The sequence below is a fragment of the Patiria miniata genome, unplaced genomic scaffold (genome assembly GCF_015706575.1).
Source record: "Patiria miniata isolate m_02_andy unplaced genomic scaffold, ASM1570657v1 HiC_scaffold_1, whole genome shotgun sequence".
Classification (NCBI taxonomy): Eukaryota; Metazoa; Echinodermata; class Asteroidea; order Valvatida; family Asterinidae; genus Patiria; species Patiria miniata.
The window spans coordinates 21,796,750-21,815,742 of record NW_024037047.1 but is presented as its reverse complement, the minus strand read 5'-3'; the positions used below and the strand labels follow the sequence as shown (position 1 = coordinate 21,815,742).

General features: G+C 38.9%; 1 protein-coding gene across 1 annotated transcript in view; it reads right to left on the bottom strand.

Annotated features, from left to right (window-relative positions):
* Positions 1–2,555: 2,555 nt before the first annotated feature.
* The window catches only part of LOC119725511, a 36,767-nt gene continuing 20,329 nt past the window's right edge, over positions 2,556–18,993 (bottom strand). The window contains exons 7-8 of the mRNA XM_038196928.1: positions 12,627–12,815; positions 2,556–5,808 (exon numbers count right to left, since the gene is read on the bottom strand). Of these exons, the coding sequence (XP_038052856.1) occupies positions 4,160–5,808; positions 12,627–12,815 (1,838 nt within the window). The 3' untranslated portion in view covers positions 2,556–4,159. The remainder of the gene's footprint in view (positions 5,809–12,626; positions 12,816–18,993) is intronic.

The following is an 18,993-nucleotide window of genomic DNA, read 5'->3' as shown; positions in this document are numbered from 1 at the left end:
CTATTTATTGACAAATGTATTACTCTTTTCGTGATAACAAAACTTCAGGACAAAAAAAACCCAGGGGTTGCATTTTTAAGCCTATTCATGTATTATCCTATCTCTTTAAGGCACTGACAGTTTTTCCTGATATATTTACAATACATGCACAACCCAATTTACTCAATTTTGAATCTATACAATACGTACATGTCTGACGTCTCATCTGAGGGCATGTCTTTGTTCCTCAATGATACGCATGAGTAGGCGCATTGTACTTTCACTATTCACCGATTGTCAATGGCAAAGCCTGTCCTCAGTGCGGGCGCAATGTGCAAAGGTCTACAGCAAAACATGTACATTACTTGAATATAAATGCAATGTATTAAATCAAGCAACATCCAATGGCCCAACCTACAAAGAGATACACAAAGTCAGTCAATGCTTGCAGAGAAATGACAACCGCATCTATCATGTCTATGCACGGACAGCTCCTACTTGCTAAAATTACAGACCTATAATGCATTACATTGTAATTATCAGGAATACAAGCCTCATAACTGAATATTTGCTTAATAATTTCCATAAAGATCTTACATGTAGTAGATTGTCGTAAAAAATCCAGACCCTTCATTACAGTTGAATGAATAGTGAATACAAGTCTAAAAAACTATAGAAATGAATGCATGCTTAATAATATCCATAAACATCTTGCAATTAAGTCAACTTATGCACAAATCAATTTTATGTTTTAATTCATGAAAATACACTTAACTACTTAAGTGCACTTTTCTTAATTCTCTGGAAGAAAGGCACGCAACGTGACATTTAGAACTTGAAGGTCACCCAGTGATAACATTATATGCGTTGTACGGAAATTGTTATTTTTGAAAGAACATTAATGGAAAGGAAAACAGCTGCTAATAAACCTATTTTTTAAGTAGAAAGTCCAGCGTAAACCAGAGAAGTGTCTATTTTGTTCACTTGTTCAAAAATATACATAACGTATGAGGTTTTTTCAAAATTTATACAAACAGGTCGTGGCCTCATTATACAACAAATTACTTTTCTATAAAGCCAGTTAAGCTTCATTGTTTTCAAAGGTTTGGAAACGTTATAATGTCCAATTAGATTTACAGAAAGTTTTATCTTTGGTCAATGTGAACATGAACGTCCATGGGCGTCGCAAGGGGGGGGGGGCAAGGGGCGCTCCCCCCTTCCCCTGGAAAACGAGAAAAAAAAGGGAAAATGAGGTGCAAAGCCATATTGCTGTTAATTTGAGGGGGGGGGGGGGTAGGGCAAATGCTCCCCTGCTCACGCTCGGAAAAATGATAAACTGAGAATATAATGAAAAAGTAAAAAAAAGTTGGGAAAAATTTTGCTTTGCCCCCCCCCCCGGAAAAAATCCTGGCGTCGCCCATGTGAACGTCATGTTTTACATAAATCTCCACATCATTTGTTCATACTTTGATCACTAATCAAGTACTTCACAGGAAGTCAGGAACAATAAGCCTTTTCGGAGTTCCAACTGCGCGCATTCTTAACCTGTGACAACGCACATTGTTTGTCTCAAATGCCCTGTGACAGTACCCACAATGCACAAACAGCCTTTTTGTAAAGTCAGTGGCGCGATGATGTCAAAGGCCATTTGAGACAAACAATGCGCGTTGTCACGGGTTACGAATGCGCAGTTTGAACTCCGATAAGGCTTATTTTGTTTACATGTATTCAAAAATGCGATACTAAGGACACACTGGAACTATACATTACATTGTATGTACAAAATATTCATTTCAGGCAATACATTTTGACAATAATTTAATCTCATCAATATTTCTTTTTATAATTAAATATATATATCATTTTGATGAAATATATATTACAAAATATAATTCTCTTTGATGTATAAATTACTTCATCAATTTAGGAAAAAACAAGTATTGCATGGTTTTTTTTTAGCCTTTCATCTTCTCTTTAAGGCACAGATTATATTTTCTGATACGTACCTGTATACCATGTACAATCCAATTTACTTTTTGAAATCCAGTAATTTGTACATGTCTGACGTCTCATCTGAGGGCATGTCTTTGTTCCTCAGTGATACGCATGAGTAGGCGCATTGTACTTTCATAGACACCGATTTTAAATGGCAAAGCCTGTCCTCAGTGAGGGCGCAATGTGCAAAGGTCTACAGGAAAACATGTACATGACTTGAATATAAATGCAATGTATTAAATCAAGCAACATCCAATGGCCCAACCTACAAAGAGATACACAAAGTCAGTCAATGCTTGCAGAGAAATGACAATCGCATCTATCATGTCTATGCACGGACAGCTCCTACTTGCTAAAATAACAGACCTATAATGCATTACATTGTTAATTATCAGGAATACAAACCTCATAACTGAATACTTGCTTAATAATTTCCATAAACATCTTACATGTAGTAGATTGTCGTAACAAATCCAGACCCTACACTACAGTTTGAATGAATAGCGAATACAAGTCTAAAAAAACTATAGAAATGAATGCATGCTTAATAATATCCATAAACATCTTGCAATTAAGTCAACTTATGCACAAATCAATTTTATGTTTTAATTCATGAAAATACACTAAACTACATCAAGTGCACTTTTCTTAATTCTCTGGAAGAGAGGCACGCAACGTGACATTTGAAGGTCACCCAGTGATAACATTATATACGTTGTACGGAAATTGTTATTTTTGAAAGAACATTAAAGAAGGAAAACAGCTGCTAATAAACTTATTTTTAAGTAGAAAGTCCAGCGTAAACCAGAGAAGTTTCTATTTTGTTCACTTGTTCAAAAATATACATTACTTATGAGGTTTTTTTCAAAATTTATACAAACAGGTCGTGTCCTCATTATACAACAAATTACTTTTCTATAAAGCCAGTTAAGCTTCATTGTTTTCAAAGGTTTGGAAACGTTATAATGTCCAATTAGATATACAAATCAATTTTATGTTTTAATTCATGAAAATACACTGAACTACATCAAGTGCACTTTTCTTAATTCTCTGAAAGAGAGGCACGCAACGTGACATTTAGAACTTGAAGGTCACCCAGTGATAACATTATATGCGTTGTACGGAAATTGTTATTTTTGAAATAACATTAAAGGACAGAAAACAGCTGCTGAAAAAAACTATTTTTAAGTAAAAAGTCCGCGTAAAAAAGAGGAGTTTCTATTTTTTCACTTGTTCAAAATTATGCATAGCTTATGAGGTTGTATTCAAAATTCATCAGCCTCCCTCGCTTTGCATAAGTACTCCTTGGCCCTCAACCTTTTCCACTGTTACAAGGAGACAAGGCTTTGCATCTGCCCCCAAGACATTACTATCCTCATGTCTATCAGCCTGTGGGTTCTTTTACCAATTCGCAAGACATGGTGGGGCAAGACATGGTGGGAAACGACATGGCATGGCACGATGGTATCCATGGGAACAAGATTGGGAAATACACAGGTTTGTGCACATTGAGATGAGCAAGAGTCGTGCGTACGGTACATGTACGTCACACCATACGCAACATACATTGTAGGCCTATATGCGAGAACCAGAACGTGCAAGCAATGTGTCCTGCGAATGGAGCTCTCACGAATGGAAACACAACACCTGTTGATGCACAGAGTCCGTAATCACATTGAAATAAGAATGATTGAAGACAATATGGTTCACAACTACGGTAGTGTATAATCAGGAGACACCATTAGTATCCAAGTTGCAAATAATGAGGAATTACCAAAAGGCAAATAAAACACACCTTCTCTCCTTGACACACGACCTACGTGTAATCAAATTAACAATACCAGGAATACAAATAGGACCTTCACCAACGTACAGGCAGTTGTTTGTGGCTCTCGGCTTTTGCTACATATGTACATGTAGGTATTACATTCTGTACCTCTCGGTGTTTACAGTTTGACATAAATACTGCTTCAAGAAGTGGTTGGCCAGGTGACAGAGGATTAATGGCTACCGGTACCTGAAGCGTCCAAAGCAAACATGACCGATAACACTGTCACACTATGAAACCCAAGTAATTAGCTACGGTACAACTCCTGTATTTCCATTTCTACAACATGAGAGTTTTTGCTCGATGTGGTAGATGTGGTAGCCCCTTCTGACAACCGATGCTCACCAAGTTGTGCCCTCAAACATGTTTGTTGTCCACAACAAGCTCTTTAAGTTTTGGCTTTCCACCTCGGATTTCTTCAACAATGCTGTCTATTATGCCTGGTTCTTGTCCAGATTCATCCAAGGCAGATGTATGAAAACACTGAAGATTGTCCGTGTATTTAATGGTGTCTGTAAGGAACTTGCCGAAAGACTGACTAAGACGGCCATGCAATAGATACAGCGTTTGCAATCTCCTCAGCACGGTGGCATCCTTTTCCATCTCATCCGTCACCTTTTTAAACCCCTCAGAAGTCACTTTATAAAGAGACAGCCTTAGGTCGATCAGCTCTTTGCAACCAGAAAGCCATGTCATTATCTTCTTGAATGCGCTGTCATCAGTTTGGGTATTAAGCCGAAGGTCCAACTGCTGCAAGTGTTTGAGCCTGTCAAGGTTAGAGATAAGGACAGACAGTTGTTGGGAACCAAGAATTGGTCCCAAGAGAACAATCTTTTCAAGATTTTTCTGTTTAGGAAGGTGGAAGGCAAACTCGTCTGCAACATCTGACGAGTGGCACTCATCGCCAGACTGTGTGTCTATGAGGTCCTGTAAACCCAATGACTGCAAGGCATGGAGCACATTTCTGTCTTTTGGACTCTCTTGTGACTCTTTCTGCTGGTGCACAATGGCAGCTTCTTCTGTAGCCCCCTCCTCAATCCCTCTGTTGTGAAGGGGCTCAGGATGTACAAAGTACTCTACATTATATTGTGTGAACTCAGCACAGCTCAGTTTCTCATCAATACAAAACAACTTCACTGACCTCAGATTTTGTTTGTATGCGTTATTTGATGTGTGTTCTAGTAAGTCTGTCAACAGTCTGAGGCTGTGACTAGATATCCCCAAAAAACACAGCTGTCCTTCATGAAAGAGCAAATGTATTTTTTTGTCTAACTGCTTATTCCATTTGCGATTAAAAACCACTTTGAGACACAACTCGGCCAACCTCTGCGCCTGAATCTGAGCCTTCTGACCACCTCTATTATCTGTAATTGTCTGTTTGATGATAGCTGTCAAACGACTCAGGATATGACATATAAATGAAACCCCATCATTGTCGTCATTTGAAAAATAGTTGGTAGCAAAGACCAACACATTAGCCAGCTTTTCCCAGTTGTCCACATTGATTTTCTGCATATACTGGTATCCTTCAGCATTTAGAGCCAATTGCATACCAGCACAAAACTCCTGAAATATTTTGTTGGTAAAGGTTACCTTATCTGTACATGTAGAATTGTCATCACAGAGAAGGCCCATTTCAATTCCACGGGTCAAATTTCCCTTATCACAAGACACCTCTACGAGTTTTTCACAACCGTTAATCATTCCAAATAGACCTGCTTTGCCTAAGTCAGCCCCAAACTTTTTTTCCAATTTTGTAAGCGCCTTGATATGCTTAAACAAGTTAGTACTGATCTGGTTACTAGAGATACCTATAAAGTTATCTTTCTCAAGCAACTTCATGACAATATTCTCGAAGCCTGGAAGAGCACCAATGTCTTGAGGCAAGGTATGTCCTTCCTCAACATCCACAGGTTCAATGAGGGGCTCTTCGTTTAAATCTTGGATTTCATCATGTCTTGCTTCATTTCTTGCTCCCTCCTCTAAACCAGTTGAAAAAGTTGATTCTGCTGGGAACAAATTAAATGTACATGTATAAGCAAACAAAAAGGCAAATGGGCAATAAGATGTATCTGTCGACTAATGATGTACAGATTGATAAGACACAGAAAAAAAAAGGGAAAAAAATTTTTTTTTCCAAAGGTTAATGTGGTTTTAAGAATTCTGAGGATCTCTCCTTTCTCAGAAGTTAAAAGTTCATGTCATTTCTGCGGCAACCTTTGACCTTATTCCTGGAAATGACATATACCGGTACATCGAGAATTTACCAACTGATTTATTTTGCAAACATGCAAATGTTTTCAAAAGTTTTTTTCCCCTGACCATAAAGCTCAGGGACTATAAAAAAGTTACTGGTTGGCCTTGGCAGCAAAATAATGTTAAAAACACATTCTCCTCTTGAGTCCGGATTGCCTCATCCACACTTGGCTATAATCACTGACATAATTACTCTTTGTTGATTTCTGTCTTTTCATAAAACAAATTTAGCTACTGCTAACAAGAGAAAATTGGAGTGAATGATGCATTTCATTCATACATGTAGGCCTACATGTACATGTAACTATCATTATTTTAATGCCGAACAGAACATAGGGCTTTTCTGCATTGTTTTTTTTAATGACTTTACGTTTTGTTTTGTCCATATAAAGCCAGTTAAATTATATACCGTAGTTACACGACTAATTTCCCCACATAAAGTAAATGTACTTTAAAATATACACCTTTAACATGACGTTACATGTCCCGTGATGACGTCATCGTAAAAACACTTGTCAATGCACATATTTTCATAGAAGTGTTGATGTGCACCAAGTTTGACCTCAATCCCATGAAGGGAAGTGTAATATTGTGTAAGCGGAATAAAATTGTAAATATAAAAAAAAATCATTAAAAAAATCAACTAATGACGTCTTGGTGACGTCATTTCAGATTTTGCATACATCTCCTACCCATCCACCGAGTTTCATGACGATGGGACCTTCTTTTATATGTGTTTTGAAAAATCGGATTTTTGATGACGTCATCATGACGTTACACCTTTCTTCAAAATTTTGTGCATATACATGTATGTATACGTATTACCTAAAAAAACAAATACAAATAGAATTTTGAATTTTTGCATGTTGTGTTCGTAAGATATGGCTTAAAGGTCCAAAAAGGAAGTGTACAATTTTACAGGATGAATAAAATTTTAATATTAAAAAATCATTAGAAAATCAACCGATGACATCATGGTGACGTCATTTCGGATTTTGCATACTTGCGACATTGTCTACCTATCCACCAAGTTTCATGACGATTGGATCTTCTCTTATGATTTTTGAAAAATTGCATTTTGATGACGTCAGGATTACCTATCAAACCAAATACAAAAAGAAGTTTGAATTTTGCATGTTGCGTTCGTGAGATACTTGAAGATCAACAAATTCCAAAATTCATATAGAATCGTATGATGACTTCACCATGACGTCACCTCAATTTTTACCCATTACACATATCCCGGTCTTCCTTATACATGTAGTAAGTTTCAACCCAAACAGACTTAAAGTTCTGTAGATATAGGACTTTAAAAAATGCATGTTTGTGACGACGTCACATGACCCACGATAATGTAATCATGACCTCACTCTTCGGGACAAAACTTCACCGTAAGTTCTTTACCTGAAATAAGTTTCATCGGAACAGGACTTTGTTTTAGGTCAAAAGTGCCTCATTCAAAAAACGTGTACAAAGTTTATGGGATTTGGGTTGGACCCAAAAGATGAAAAAGAAGAATAGTGCTATGTCTGTTCAATGAACAGAACATAGGGCTTTTCCGCATTCATGTAGTGTTTTTGATGAGTTTGTGTTGTTATGTCCAGGTGCATCATCATCATCATCAAGTCGACTCAAGTCATCATCAAGTCGACTGCAACAAAAGCAAGCCACACATCATGGTCTCCCATGGCCGTCCCGATCTCGACCACGGAGGTAAGCCCAGTATCACGACGCAGCTGGTCCACGTATATACGTAGGTTAGCGTCTGCCCACCTCAAGAGTCTACTCCATGAGTGGGTTCCCATGAGTTGGCTTACAGCTATCTCTGGATGTCGAACGTAGTGACCAGCCAATCGCAGACGCCTAAGTCTGATAGTTGTAAAGATCTTTGTCTCTCCAACTCACGTCTAGAGCCATCCTCAGCATGCGAGTGTAGCAGCAATCGAGATGAGCCTCTTGCTTTGTAGTAAGGGTCTATGCCTCAGAGTCGTAGAGTAGGATGGACTCTACGGATGCACAGAATAGAGCTTGTTTAAATTTATCCGGCACCATAGACCTCCAGATCTTCTTGAGGTTTTGGCATGCCTTCCAAGCCTGTGCTTTCCTTACTCGGATGTCCTTGTCTGTTGAGCTGATGTGAGAGCCCAGGTAGATGAAGTTTTCTCTTACAGCTAGGGTAGTGCCGTCCTTGGTGTCGATTTTCACATCCCCAGTGTTGATGTTTAACACGACGTGACTTCCGTCTTCTTGGCATTAATCTGCAGGCCAATCTTTTTGCACACTCTTTCCACACTGTGAAGCAGTGCTTGTGCCTTTTGCACCGAATCCGAAACCAGAGCGATGTCATCTGCAAAGTCAAAGTCGGTCTCTACAACAGCACTCACCCGTCTGCTTTGCCTTGGTGAGAGAGTGAAACCCAGCAGCTCCTCCCTCCCCACGAGTATCACCCTGCAGCACACCAGCCATGATCTCGAAGATGTCTGACTTGCCATCTGGGGTCATCAGCACCCTGGCAGAAGTGTTAGCATACACAGCGCTGATAGCCTGAACTATGCGCACTGGGATTCCGTAGGCTTGCAGAACTTCCATGAGTTTCTCTTGGTGGATCGAGTCGAACGCCTTCCTGAAGTCCATAAAGGTCATCACAGCTGGGAAATGCTTCCTGTTAACCCCTTTGATGATCCTTCTCAGAGCCAGTATCTGTGAGACTGTGGACCTCTTCTCTCTTCTCTTTGGTTTTTGTGCAGCAGAGGATCGAGAACTGGGCTGATTCTATCCCATCTTCCCCGCAACTTTTCCCAGGTTTTAGTGAGCTTTTGGCAGAATGGTACTCTATCTTTGACGGTAAATGGTCCATCGTTGATCGGCAAGTCTTGGAACACAAATTGTATTTCTTTATCCTCTTTCTCCACTAGTTGACTCGATTTTCCACAGTTTCTCCAGCGATCTGGTTTGGTTGTGAAGAGGAACCTTTCCCAGTAAGTTCTTTGACAAGGACTTAACCTTTGGAGCTTTGGTTGTCAGCAAGGCTGTTTCTGATGTTCTTGGCTAGATATTCAGCCATCACCTCATCAAAGACCTTGTTGAGCTGCTCTTTCTCTCCAACATATCCGCCTTCTTCTTGTTTTCCCTCAGCAACAAAGTTGACATATGCTGCCTCCATTTTTTGCCTGGCCTGAAGGACTCTAGGGGTCATTTGAGAAGTACTTGCATTTGACCTTCTTCCGTTTGGGTACAAGAGTTAGTACTACTTGAGCAGCCCCTTCATGAGCCTTGATGAAACGCTCGTACCTATTAGTTGCATCCTCATCCACTTCCAAAGATTCGCATCTGTTTCTCTCTCCCACTGCGTATTTCTCTTCCAACACTTGGTCGCACTCCAAAGCCTCCCACACATACATGTACTTGACCTTTCTCCTCACCTGCTTCTTGGGTACTTGCAGATGAGTTTCACCATGGCTGAGACTACACGGTGATCTGACCCCACGCTAGCGAAGGAGTTGAAAGCCTGGGCATCTCTGATGCTGTTCCGCCACCTCTTCAGTACGAGAATGAAGTCGATCTGCTGCTTGTGTTTCTCCTGGTTGTTGTCCAGTGGTGATAGCCATGTCCAGAGTTTCTTCTCGGGCTTTCGGAAGGGGGTGTTTGCAGCTACCAGTGCATGCTCTTCCATTAGGTCGACAACACGCTCTCCGTTTGCATTGGTTCCAGGTGGAATGAGTGGGGCACATTGTCTGCTCCCAACCGTCCGTTGAAGTCCGGAGAACAGCTAAAAAGTTGTGTGCAGGGACTGACTGGATCGCATTGCTGAGTGTCTCATAGAAGCTACTCGTCACCTCTCTGTCGCTTCGCTGGTGGGCGAGTAAGCAGATATGATAGTAGTGGCTGGATTGCTCTAGAATGTTGCTATGATAACTCTTTCGGAGAAAGATTTAACTCCAGTGAGCGCCTTCTTTGCTTTTCGACTCATCACTATTCCTACTTCGCCACAAGCTGCTTGCGCCCTTTTGTGCCATGCTGATGATGTCACCAGGTACTGGTCGCCGATCTTGTGATGTTCCACTGTCTTGGTTGGGTCTTTGTGTATGATTCGATGCTCCTGAATGCCCATTATCGAAATATTCTGAATTTTCATGTTGTATGCAAATTCTTGATGATTTTTTACTTCCCTGATTGTCAGGGTATTCATTGTAGACAAAATTACATCTTTCTTACATCTCAAAAGGGTTCGTTTCGAACCGCCACACACGTCAGCCTCTCCCCTCCCAGATGGGTTTAAGGGAGTGGCGTCATAATGCCCGTTAGGACGTGTACCGGGTCCCGCAGCTGTGCCCATGCTCACTCCCGGAGCTGGCAGCTGTATAGGATTTGTGTTGTTTAGTTGTGCCATCCTTGTTGTCTTTCATTAGCTGGTTAAGACGGGGGTTCGCCAAGCCTCTCCTCCTCTCTACTGGCCGTTAGGGTTTAGTCTTTTTCATTGTTGTCTTGCTTCTTGTCATCAACATATTGTTTTGCCTCCTGTTAAAATTGAGGATATTCCTATTACAGGGGTTGAATCAACTAAATTCCTGGGTGTCATCATCGACCAAAAACTTTCCTGGGTTGAGCATATCTCCTCTATTACAAAAGTAGTTTCACGCAATACCGGTGTTCTGTCTAAACTTCCTTTTTTTCTCCTAAATGCCTGGTTCTGCCTTATAACTCACTTATTTTCCCTTACAATTAACTAGTGTAATATTGTCTGGACGCACACATCCAATAACAAGCTGCACTCTTTATACATGTACATCACTCAAAAAAAGAGCTATTCGTATCTGTACTTCCTCACACAATCGGGAGCACTCTGCACCTATTTGTAAGGCTACATACCCTCACTCTTAATGACTTAAAAATAAATTTCACACCGAGATCTTTATGTATAAATTCACTCACAATCTTCTCCCCAATAGTTTCTCTTCTTTCTTCTCATCAGTCCAAAGCACACACAATTATTCAACTACATGCACATCTCGCCACTATTTATACGTCCCATTTACCCGCACCCTCTATTTTAGTTCTACTCTCCGTTTTTGTGGAACACCATTGAAAACGAAATCAGAACAATGATGTCCGTGGGCTGTTTCAAATCCTCGTATCAAAAGGCGCTCCTAGCACAATATGTAACATAGCTTTCCCTCCTCAGCCACTCTCCATAGCCACATCTCTTCTTTTCACACAATTCATTGTCACTTTTATTTGACTTAACCTCATCGCAACTATGCAATTTATCTCGGTTTTTAGTGTCCCGTCTCATGTTTTATTTTGTTTTGTCTTGTCTTTAGTTTCCCCTTGACTGTTTTCGTGTTTATTCCTATTATCTGTGTACAGTATACTGTCCTGTATTGTCCGTATATGTTTTGGCTGTTCTCTACTAGCTTCGGTTTATATATGAACAGCTCCATACTCTTCTCCTACTAAATTTAATATATTCAGTCATTGCACATGCACTACATTGTTGTATCATTATTTTTTTTTATTTAATACACACAATTAACTTCTTTTTATTTGAAAACTTAGTTTGACTTATTTGAGGAAAGTATGGAAATAAATGTTGCTTTTGAATTTGAATTTGATTTGCACCAAGTTTGAAGTCAAACGTATGAACGGAAGTGTACATTTTTGAAAGCAGAATAAACATTTTTAAAAATCTTACGATGACATCATCATGATGTCACTTCGGGATTTGCATACTTGTAACGGTACCTACCTACCCACCAAGTTTCAAGACAATCCGACTTACCCTTATACCTGTATGTGTTTTGAAAAATCACATTTTTGATGATGTTATCGTGACGTCACAAATTTTAAATTTTTTTTGTTGCATATACCTATTACCTAACAAACCTAATGCAAAAAGAATTTTGAATTTAGCATCTTGGGTTCGAAAGATATGGTGATAATCTACAAAACTTCAAAAATCTATATATAATCACACGATGACGTCATGATGACGTCATCTCAATTTTATAGATAACACATCCTGGCCTACCTACATACTGAGTTTCGACCAAATCGGACTTACAATCTTGCAGTTATAGGACTTAAAAATATGCACATTTGTGATGACGTCAAGTGACCCATGGTGACATTATGATGACATCACTCTTCCAGACACAACTTTGCTATAGGGACTATGCCTATATGCTGACTTTGAATGATGTATGACAAAGATTAGTGCCAAAAGTGGATGTCACAAAAATCATGTACAAAGTCTATGGGATTTAGGGTAGAACAAAAAGAAGAAAGGAAAAAAATCAGAACAAAGAGAAAGGCATTTTTGCAACTATGCGGAAAAGCCAAACAAAATCAGAACAGAGAGAAAAGGCCTTTTTCGCAAATTTGCAAAAAAGCCATAAAATAACATCAAACCTAAAAGAAAGTTTTTTTTCCAAATTTGCGAAAAAGCCACCACATTTATCTAGCCCTTCTGCTGGGTGATTCACAAGGTACATGTAGTTTGCAATGCACTTGACCAACAAGGCAGTGTTTGTGTTTGATTTTTTTTGTTAAACATCAAATGACAACATACCTTCAAGTATTGGGACATGCGTGTATTTTGTGTCCAAGTTGGAGCTCTTTTTGAAGGGCCGTTTTCCTTTGCACCACCGATGAACCAAAATTATTACTGCTACTACCAGTACCAGTACCAGTACAAATAATCCAATTAGAATAAAGATGTAGACAAGTGTTCCAGAGGGGTCTGGATTGAGTTCCTTATCTGTATACATAAAAAAACAAAAAAAACAAAAAACACTCTGAATCTTCTAATATATTTATGTTTCATCTATGTATTGAGGAAGATCAAGAGGGCATGACATTTCAACCTTGGCAAGATCTCAGATCCTGCCAGGGTCAAAACGTCAAGTCACACAATTTATATTATTCCTGTCAATTTAGTCAGTTACATTGTTTACAGAAGTTTCATTAAAATTTCATAAGCTATCTGTTAGTTAACCCTCCCCGGAGCCAAAACAACTGAATTGGGAGGCTTGCAAGTGGTGGGGAAACCCTTCTTCATTAACCCCAACCATGCATCCACTATCCTTCAAAATCCAACTGCATGTTTTGTTGGAATCTGTTGGAGTAAGTAATACATGAGTAAATTGATTATGCTTCACATTGGGTTAGGCATACCACCATAATCAGAGTCCAACAGTTTGGGTGAAGAGTTGACCATACCGGTACATGGTGGTAGATTTTGCAAGAGTGAGGAAGGTTCCTAGTACATCACTCAAGGGGGTAAGATTTCTTCTTCGTATAAGGCACAGCCGCAATGAACCTTGATGTCATTTTACAGTCAGTTTACAGTATAACAAAAAAAAAACTACAAGTGAGACTTGCGCAATCCCCCTGGCATGCTGGCAGTTTTATAAAGTCAGTGTCCCTATACCAAAATGGAAGATTTCTATTGTTTTAGCAAAAGTGAATTTGACCTTTGACCGTCGGCCCCCAAATCAATAGGTTTGATAAGACCACCGAGAGCAACTCACAAACCTAATTTGAAGTTCTTAAGTACCGGTAAGTATATCTCAAGCAATCGAGCTGACAAAATTTCTATTGTTTTATCAATAGTGACCTTGACCTGTCGGCCCAAAAAGCAACAGGCTTCTTAAGATTACCAAGAACAACCCACAAACCAAATTTAAAGTTCATAAGTAACGTATTTCTCAAGTTACCGCGTTGACATAAAAGATTTCTATTGTTTTAGCAATAATGACCCTGAACTTTGACCTCATTGCCCCAAAACAATTGGCTTCTTAGGACTACCAAGAACAATCCACAAACCAAATTTCAAGTTCCTGAAGTATTTCTAAAGTTACCACGTTGGCAAGATTTCTAATTGTTTTAGCAATATAGTGACCTTGACCATTGACCTATCGGCCCCAAAAGCAATGGCCTTCGTAAGACCAAGAAAAACCTAAAACCAAATTTAAAGTTCCTTATAGTAAAGAATAAATTTCTCAAGTTATTGCAGTGACAAGATTCTTTTGTTTTAGGAATATTGCCCTAAAATAAATAAACTTCTTCAGACTATCAAGAACAATCAACAAACCAAATTTCAAGTTGCTAAGTAAAGTATTCCTCAAGTTATTGTCCTGACAAGAGCTAACCTATCCAAAACATTACACACAAATGCACATACACACATACTGGAATTTGTATCCTTGTGGAGACATTCCTTTGTTCTCATGTAGTAAAGTTTTCGAGTTTGAAAGTGAAGTTTCAAAATGATCTTATTTTAACCAGAATTAATTTCCTTGGCTAAAATTTGGACTTAAATGGAATGTACAACATTTGCTGTTTGCTGCAATTTTCAGAAATAATAGATTTGGAGTAGTTGTACGTTATGGCAAATATTGTTAAAATGACTTGTTTCACGTTTTGGGCTTGTACATGTAGGTGTTGGAAAAACCAAGAAAACCAATCATGTGCTTGTAGTCTGGTTCCCCGACCCCACTTAAGATGAAACGGAGCAATTTATAGACTTTAGGGAATTGTAAGGTCAGAGAATTAGTCTAGCAGGCTTGTACGGTACCCCTTCAAATATGTGCAATCAGTTGCAAAGAAAACAATGAATAACTAATTATGAAAAAATTAGAAGGTTTTGAAAAAAGCCAGTTTTTTTCCAATGCTGGTCGGCCGACCAGCATTGGAAAATACCATTTTTCTTGAGAATTATAGCGCACCAGGAGCCACGATTTTACAAAATGCTTTAGACTGTCATTCCCTAACAATCCAGTAAGGTATTTCATGATAATTTGATCATTTTGTTTTGTGATGTTTGTAAATGTTGTATCTTCCCTTTAATATCCCTTTTCTAAAACTCTTCCATTTGCGACAGATCAACCCACCTTGGAAATTCCTAGTTTTTAAGTAAAATCCATACATGTATATCTATTTTGTGAAAACCTTGTGGAGACGTATTCATCTATAGAAATTGCCCTGTGGAGACGTGTACAATCTCTTATTCCCTATTATACACACGTCTCCAGAGGGCACAGTGTATCAGATCACACACACACCTTTGTTTATGGTGTAAATAAAGGATTTTCTTTTGTTCCTCTTCCCTTTGTTTATACTTTCAACTTTTCCGCAACAGCTTTCATTGGTTTTGTACATGTTTGCAATCGAGGAGTCCTCGATTCAGTTTCTGACCTTGATTCACTGATGATGTTGCATGTGTGTCCTTGATTTACGCCATAAAGAAACGCAAACATACACACAGACATTTATGTACACACAGAAGGAATACGCTATCACAATATTCCCCTCTGGCCAATGCTGGCTTACAACCAGGAAGATAAAAATGATAGCAGGCTCAATGCGAGCTTTTATGTTGACAGTCATAAGTACCGGTAACATGGAAGTGTCCTGCACTGACAGGGATGTACATGTACTTTGTACTAATTTTTTCGGCATCAGGAGCAAATATGTACCACACTCACAGACCTTGTATTGTCTAATGAGTGGTGTAACAGACAGAATTTGACACTTGTAGCAAGTTGATTAGGTTGCCTTATTAGCGTAATTATGCATACATCACTGTCTTATTGGTTGCCTGAGGGCGCTGTATATTGGGTGTGGTCAGTTCTTTGGACATGACCATTTGCCCCTATGCTTTATACTGTACATGTACACAACCATGCTGACATATGCCTTGACATAACTGTACTGTTCTTTGCCAATTATATGCGACATGCTTTGGAACCTCAGCAAAAGTAAGTTTACCGACATGCATGTGGGTTACTCCATGAAGTTCGGGCAAAAAGTGTGACATTGGGTCAAAGTTCCCAAATGTTGATCTGAATATTGTTTTTGATAGCTCAACTACTATATTTTTAGGAAATAGTATGCTTTTTCCCCAAAACATAAAACTGAATTTGTGGTTGATCTTTATATTCATGATGGGAAATTCAAAATACCTATGCTACATGGACACCAAATCTAAACAATTGCTCTGAACATTTTTTAATGGGTTAGGTTATTTGTCAGTTTTCTTGTTGTTTAAGATTAACTTTTAGGGTATAATCAAAGGAAAAAACAAATGGTTCAGCAGATGCTCAAAAAAAGTTGATACAACTCATTGTAAATTGAGGCTTTTTGTGTAATTTTGACAAAATTGTGCTTGTTTGGAAAAAGTAACCAAATCAGCTAGAAGAGATCTAAAATAGCATTTATGAGTAAAAGTTTGACTTAAATGACACAGTCAGTGAACCACCTTTCTAAAATGATGTTCAAAATGTATGCCTTTGCTCGTTGTGCTGAGCAATATGGCTGACAATGTGTCAATTTTAGCTATGCTACATGGACACCGTGTCCTGTAGCATAGGTAGAAAACAGCACAATTTATCCAGTAATTAACTGAAAATTAAGCAAAAAATGGCTAAATCATGTTTTATGGCAGTGGACATGCAAACCGAATACAGAAGCTGAATTTTGGATACATAATTTGGATGTATGTATGAATTATAGAGTGTGGAACAATACCTATGCTACATGGACACCGTGTCCTATTTATCAATTTTCACTTTAGAGGAGAAAACCCTTATGTAAAATAGAGTTCATCTGTATCTGATTGTTATTAATTTATTGTAATTAACCACTCTCTTGGTTCTAACATTAAAAAATAATGTGTCTACAATCATAGCTTCACAACTAAAGGAATACTCTCTTACCTATGCTACATTTTCTACCTATGCTACATCTGGACACCACGCTATATTTTGGAACATAAATCTTCATTGCTGAAGAACAATTTTGCAAAGCATGTTTTATTTTGTATATCCATCCAATTACTATTTACCAAAGGTTAAGATGTGTCAGTATGTGTGGAGGTATTTCAGCTTGAGGGGTTTCTTTAGTTTGAAAATACCGATGCTACATGGACACCATTTCAAAAAATGATACTTTTTCTTCTTGCATCTTATAAACAGCAGCAAGTTTGGAGAATTCAACTTTTTAAAAACTCAACTTGGAGTGAGTTGCACATATTAAAATCAAAATCTTTCAGATACAGTGTACTGTATGGAGATAGCAAGCCTTAGTACCTATGCTACAGGACACAAAAAGTGTGGACACCAAATGTAGCATAGGTAACAGAATTTTCACATGCATGTAATATCAACACGAGCAGCTTTTGTACAATTTTATGCATAGATATGGGTGAATATGACTTTAATCTAATAGTAAATTGCTTAAAAGGATTGATCAGTTGGCATTTTTGCAACAAAACAACAACAATAAAAACACATGTTTCTGTTAATTTAAATGTCACACTTTTTACTGACATTTTTAGTGGGTTTTGCACACATTTTGCCCAATAAAAAATATTTGAGGGCAGATACAGTCCTAGTTTGATTTTCTTTTTAAAAGTAACATCATATCCTTTGAGGAAAATGTTACTTTGAAGGATTTGAAAGAATAAATTTTTTACAAATTGATAACAAAGAGAGTAATTTCAGCATTATCAGCTATTATTCCAACTTCATGGAGTAACCCATACATACAATAAACTCCGGCTAAACCGGCACCATCAGGACCTGAGAATTTGTGACGATTTACGCGAATGCCGATATCTGCTGTAAGTTGTCATTTTGCCGATGTTTACATGAATGGTCTTGTGCACACATGATTCATTGCACTAAATGGCTTCAATTTACCCTGGATTATCTCCTTAATGCTTGAGTTGAATCCAGCAAATTAATCCTCAAATTGTATCATCACGTTTGGGGTATTGATAGTGGAGACCACGATACATATGTATGCACACAGTAATGAATTAAATGCGTGCGTGGTCCAGTATATACCACACACGCATTGACTGCAGCAATAGTCATTCATTTAGACGACCCCAAAAATGGACAGAGCGCATGCGTACAGCCTAGAGGGGGTATAGACCGCTTGCAGACGCGTTCGATAATCGACGCGCGAAGGCGCGCGACGCCATGTTGTGGGACAAGCGCATATCTACCCATGCACATTTTGTCACACAACATGGCGTCGCGCACCTTCGCGCGTCAATTATCGAACGCGTCTGCAAGCGGTCTATTGATATGCTCACGATGCATGTGATGTATGCAGTAGGACACCCTTTTTCGACACTGACGCATGCAGCACTCACAGGCCGTGTGAAACCACTTTTCACTCGACACTTTGCCAACCGCTGTATAGGAAGCCAATGCCAATGCGTGATTTGTTGAATGCCGGCTCACACAAAGGATTTTGTAATGCTTTTTATGGAAAGGGGACCGAGAGTAACACGACGAATTGAGCGAAATGGCAACTTATGAAAGCCCACTTAGAAATAAAAAATTCAATGGAAATGCATTACGGACAATCGGGACCAAGGGCAGATCCAGAACACAATTTTTTGGGGGGCCAAAATTTTTTTGGACCCCCCAAAAAGTGGGTCCAAACAATTACGGCGTGGGGTTCAGGGCCCCGAAATTTTTTGGATTTGAGGCAATTTCTGACCACTTTAACCAATTGATGTTTTTTGAGGAAAAGATAGTGGTGTACTCATTGCCTGCCTTTATTGCGATGTCACATAAAAAAAAAAAAAAAATTGGTCTCATTTTTTTTGGGGGGGGGGGGGGGGGGGGGCCCCCCCCCCCCCCCCCCCCCCCCCCCCCCCCCCCAGGATCAGCCCTTGATCGTGACTTTAGTCAGACGGCCGACTTGAGCGATTTGACGAGTTGTACGATGTCGGTTTAGCTGGAGTTTACTGTATATTAAAAATGCTTAGTTTTTTAATGATTGTGTTAAAGATTTATTATCACATTTTTAAAGGCAATTTGTGAGCATTATTTGAATTATTTGATCAGTCAATTCGAATCTCATGAGTCATTCCTTGCTTGTCTTTTGGCTCTTTTGACATTGTGCATGTTGTAAGATGA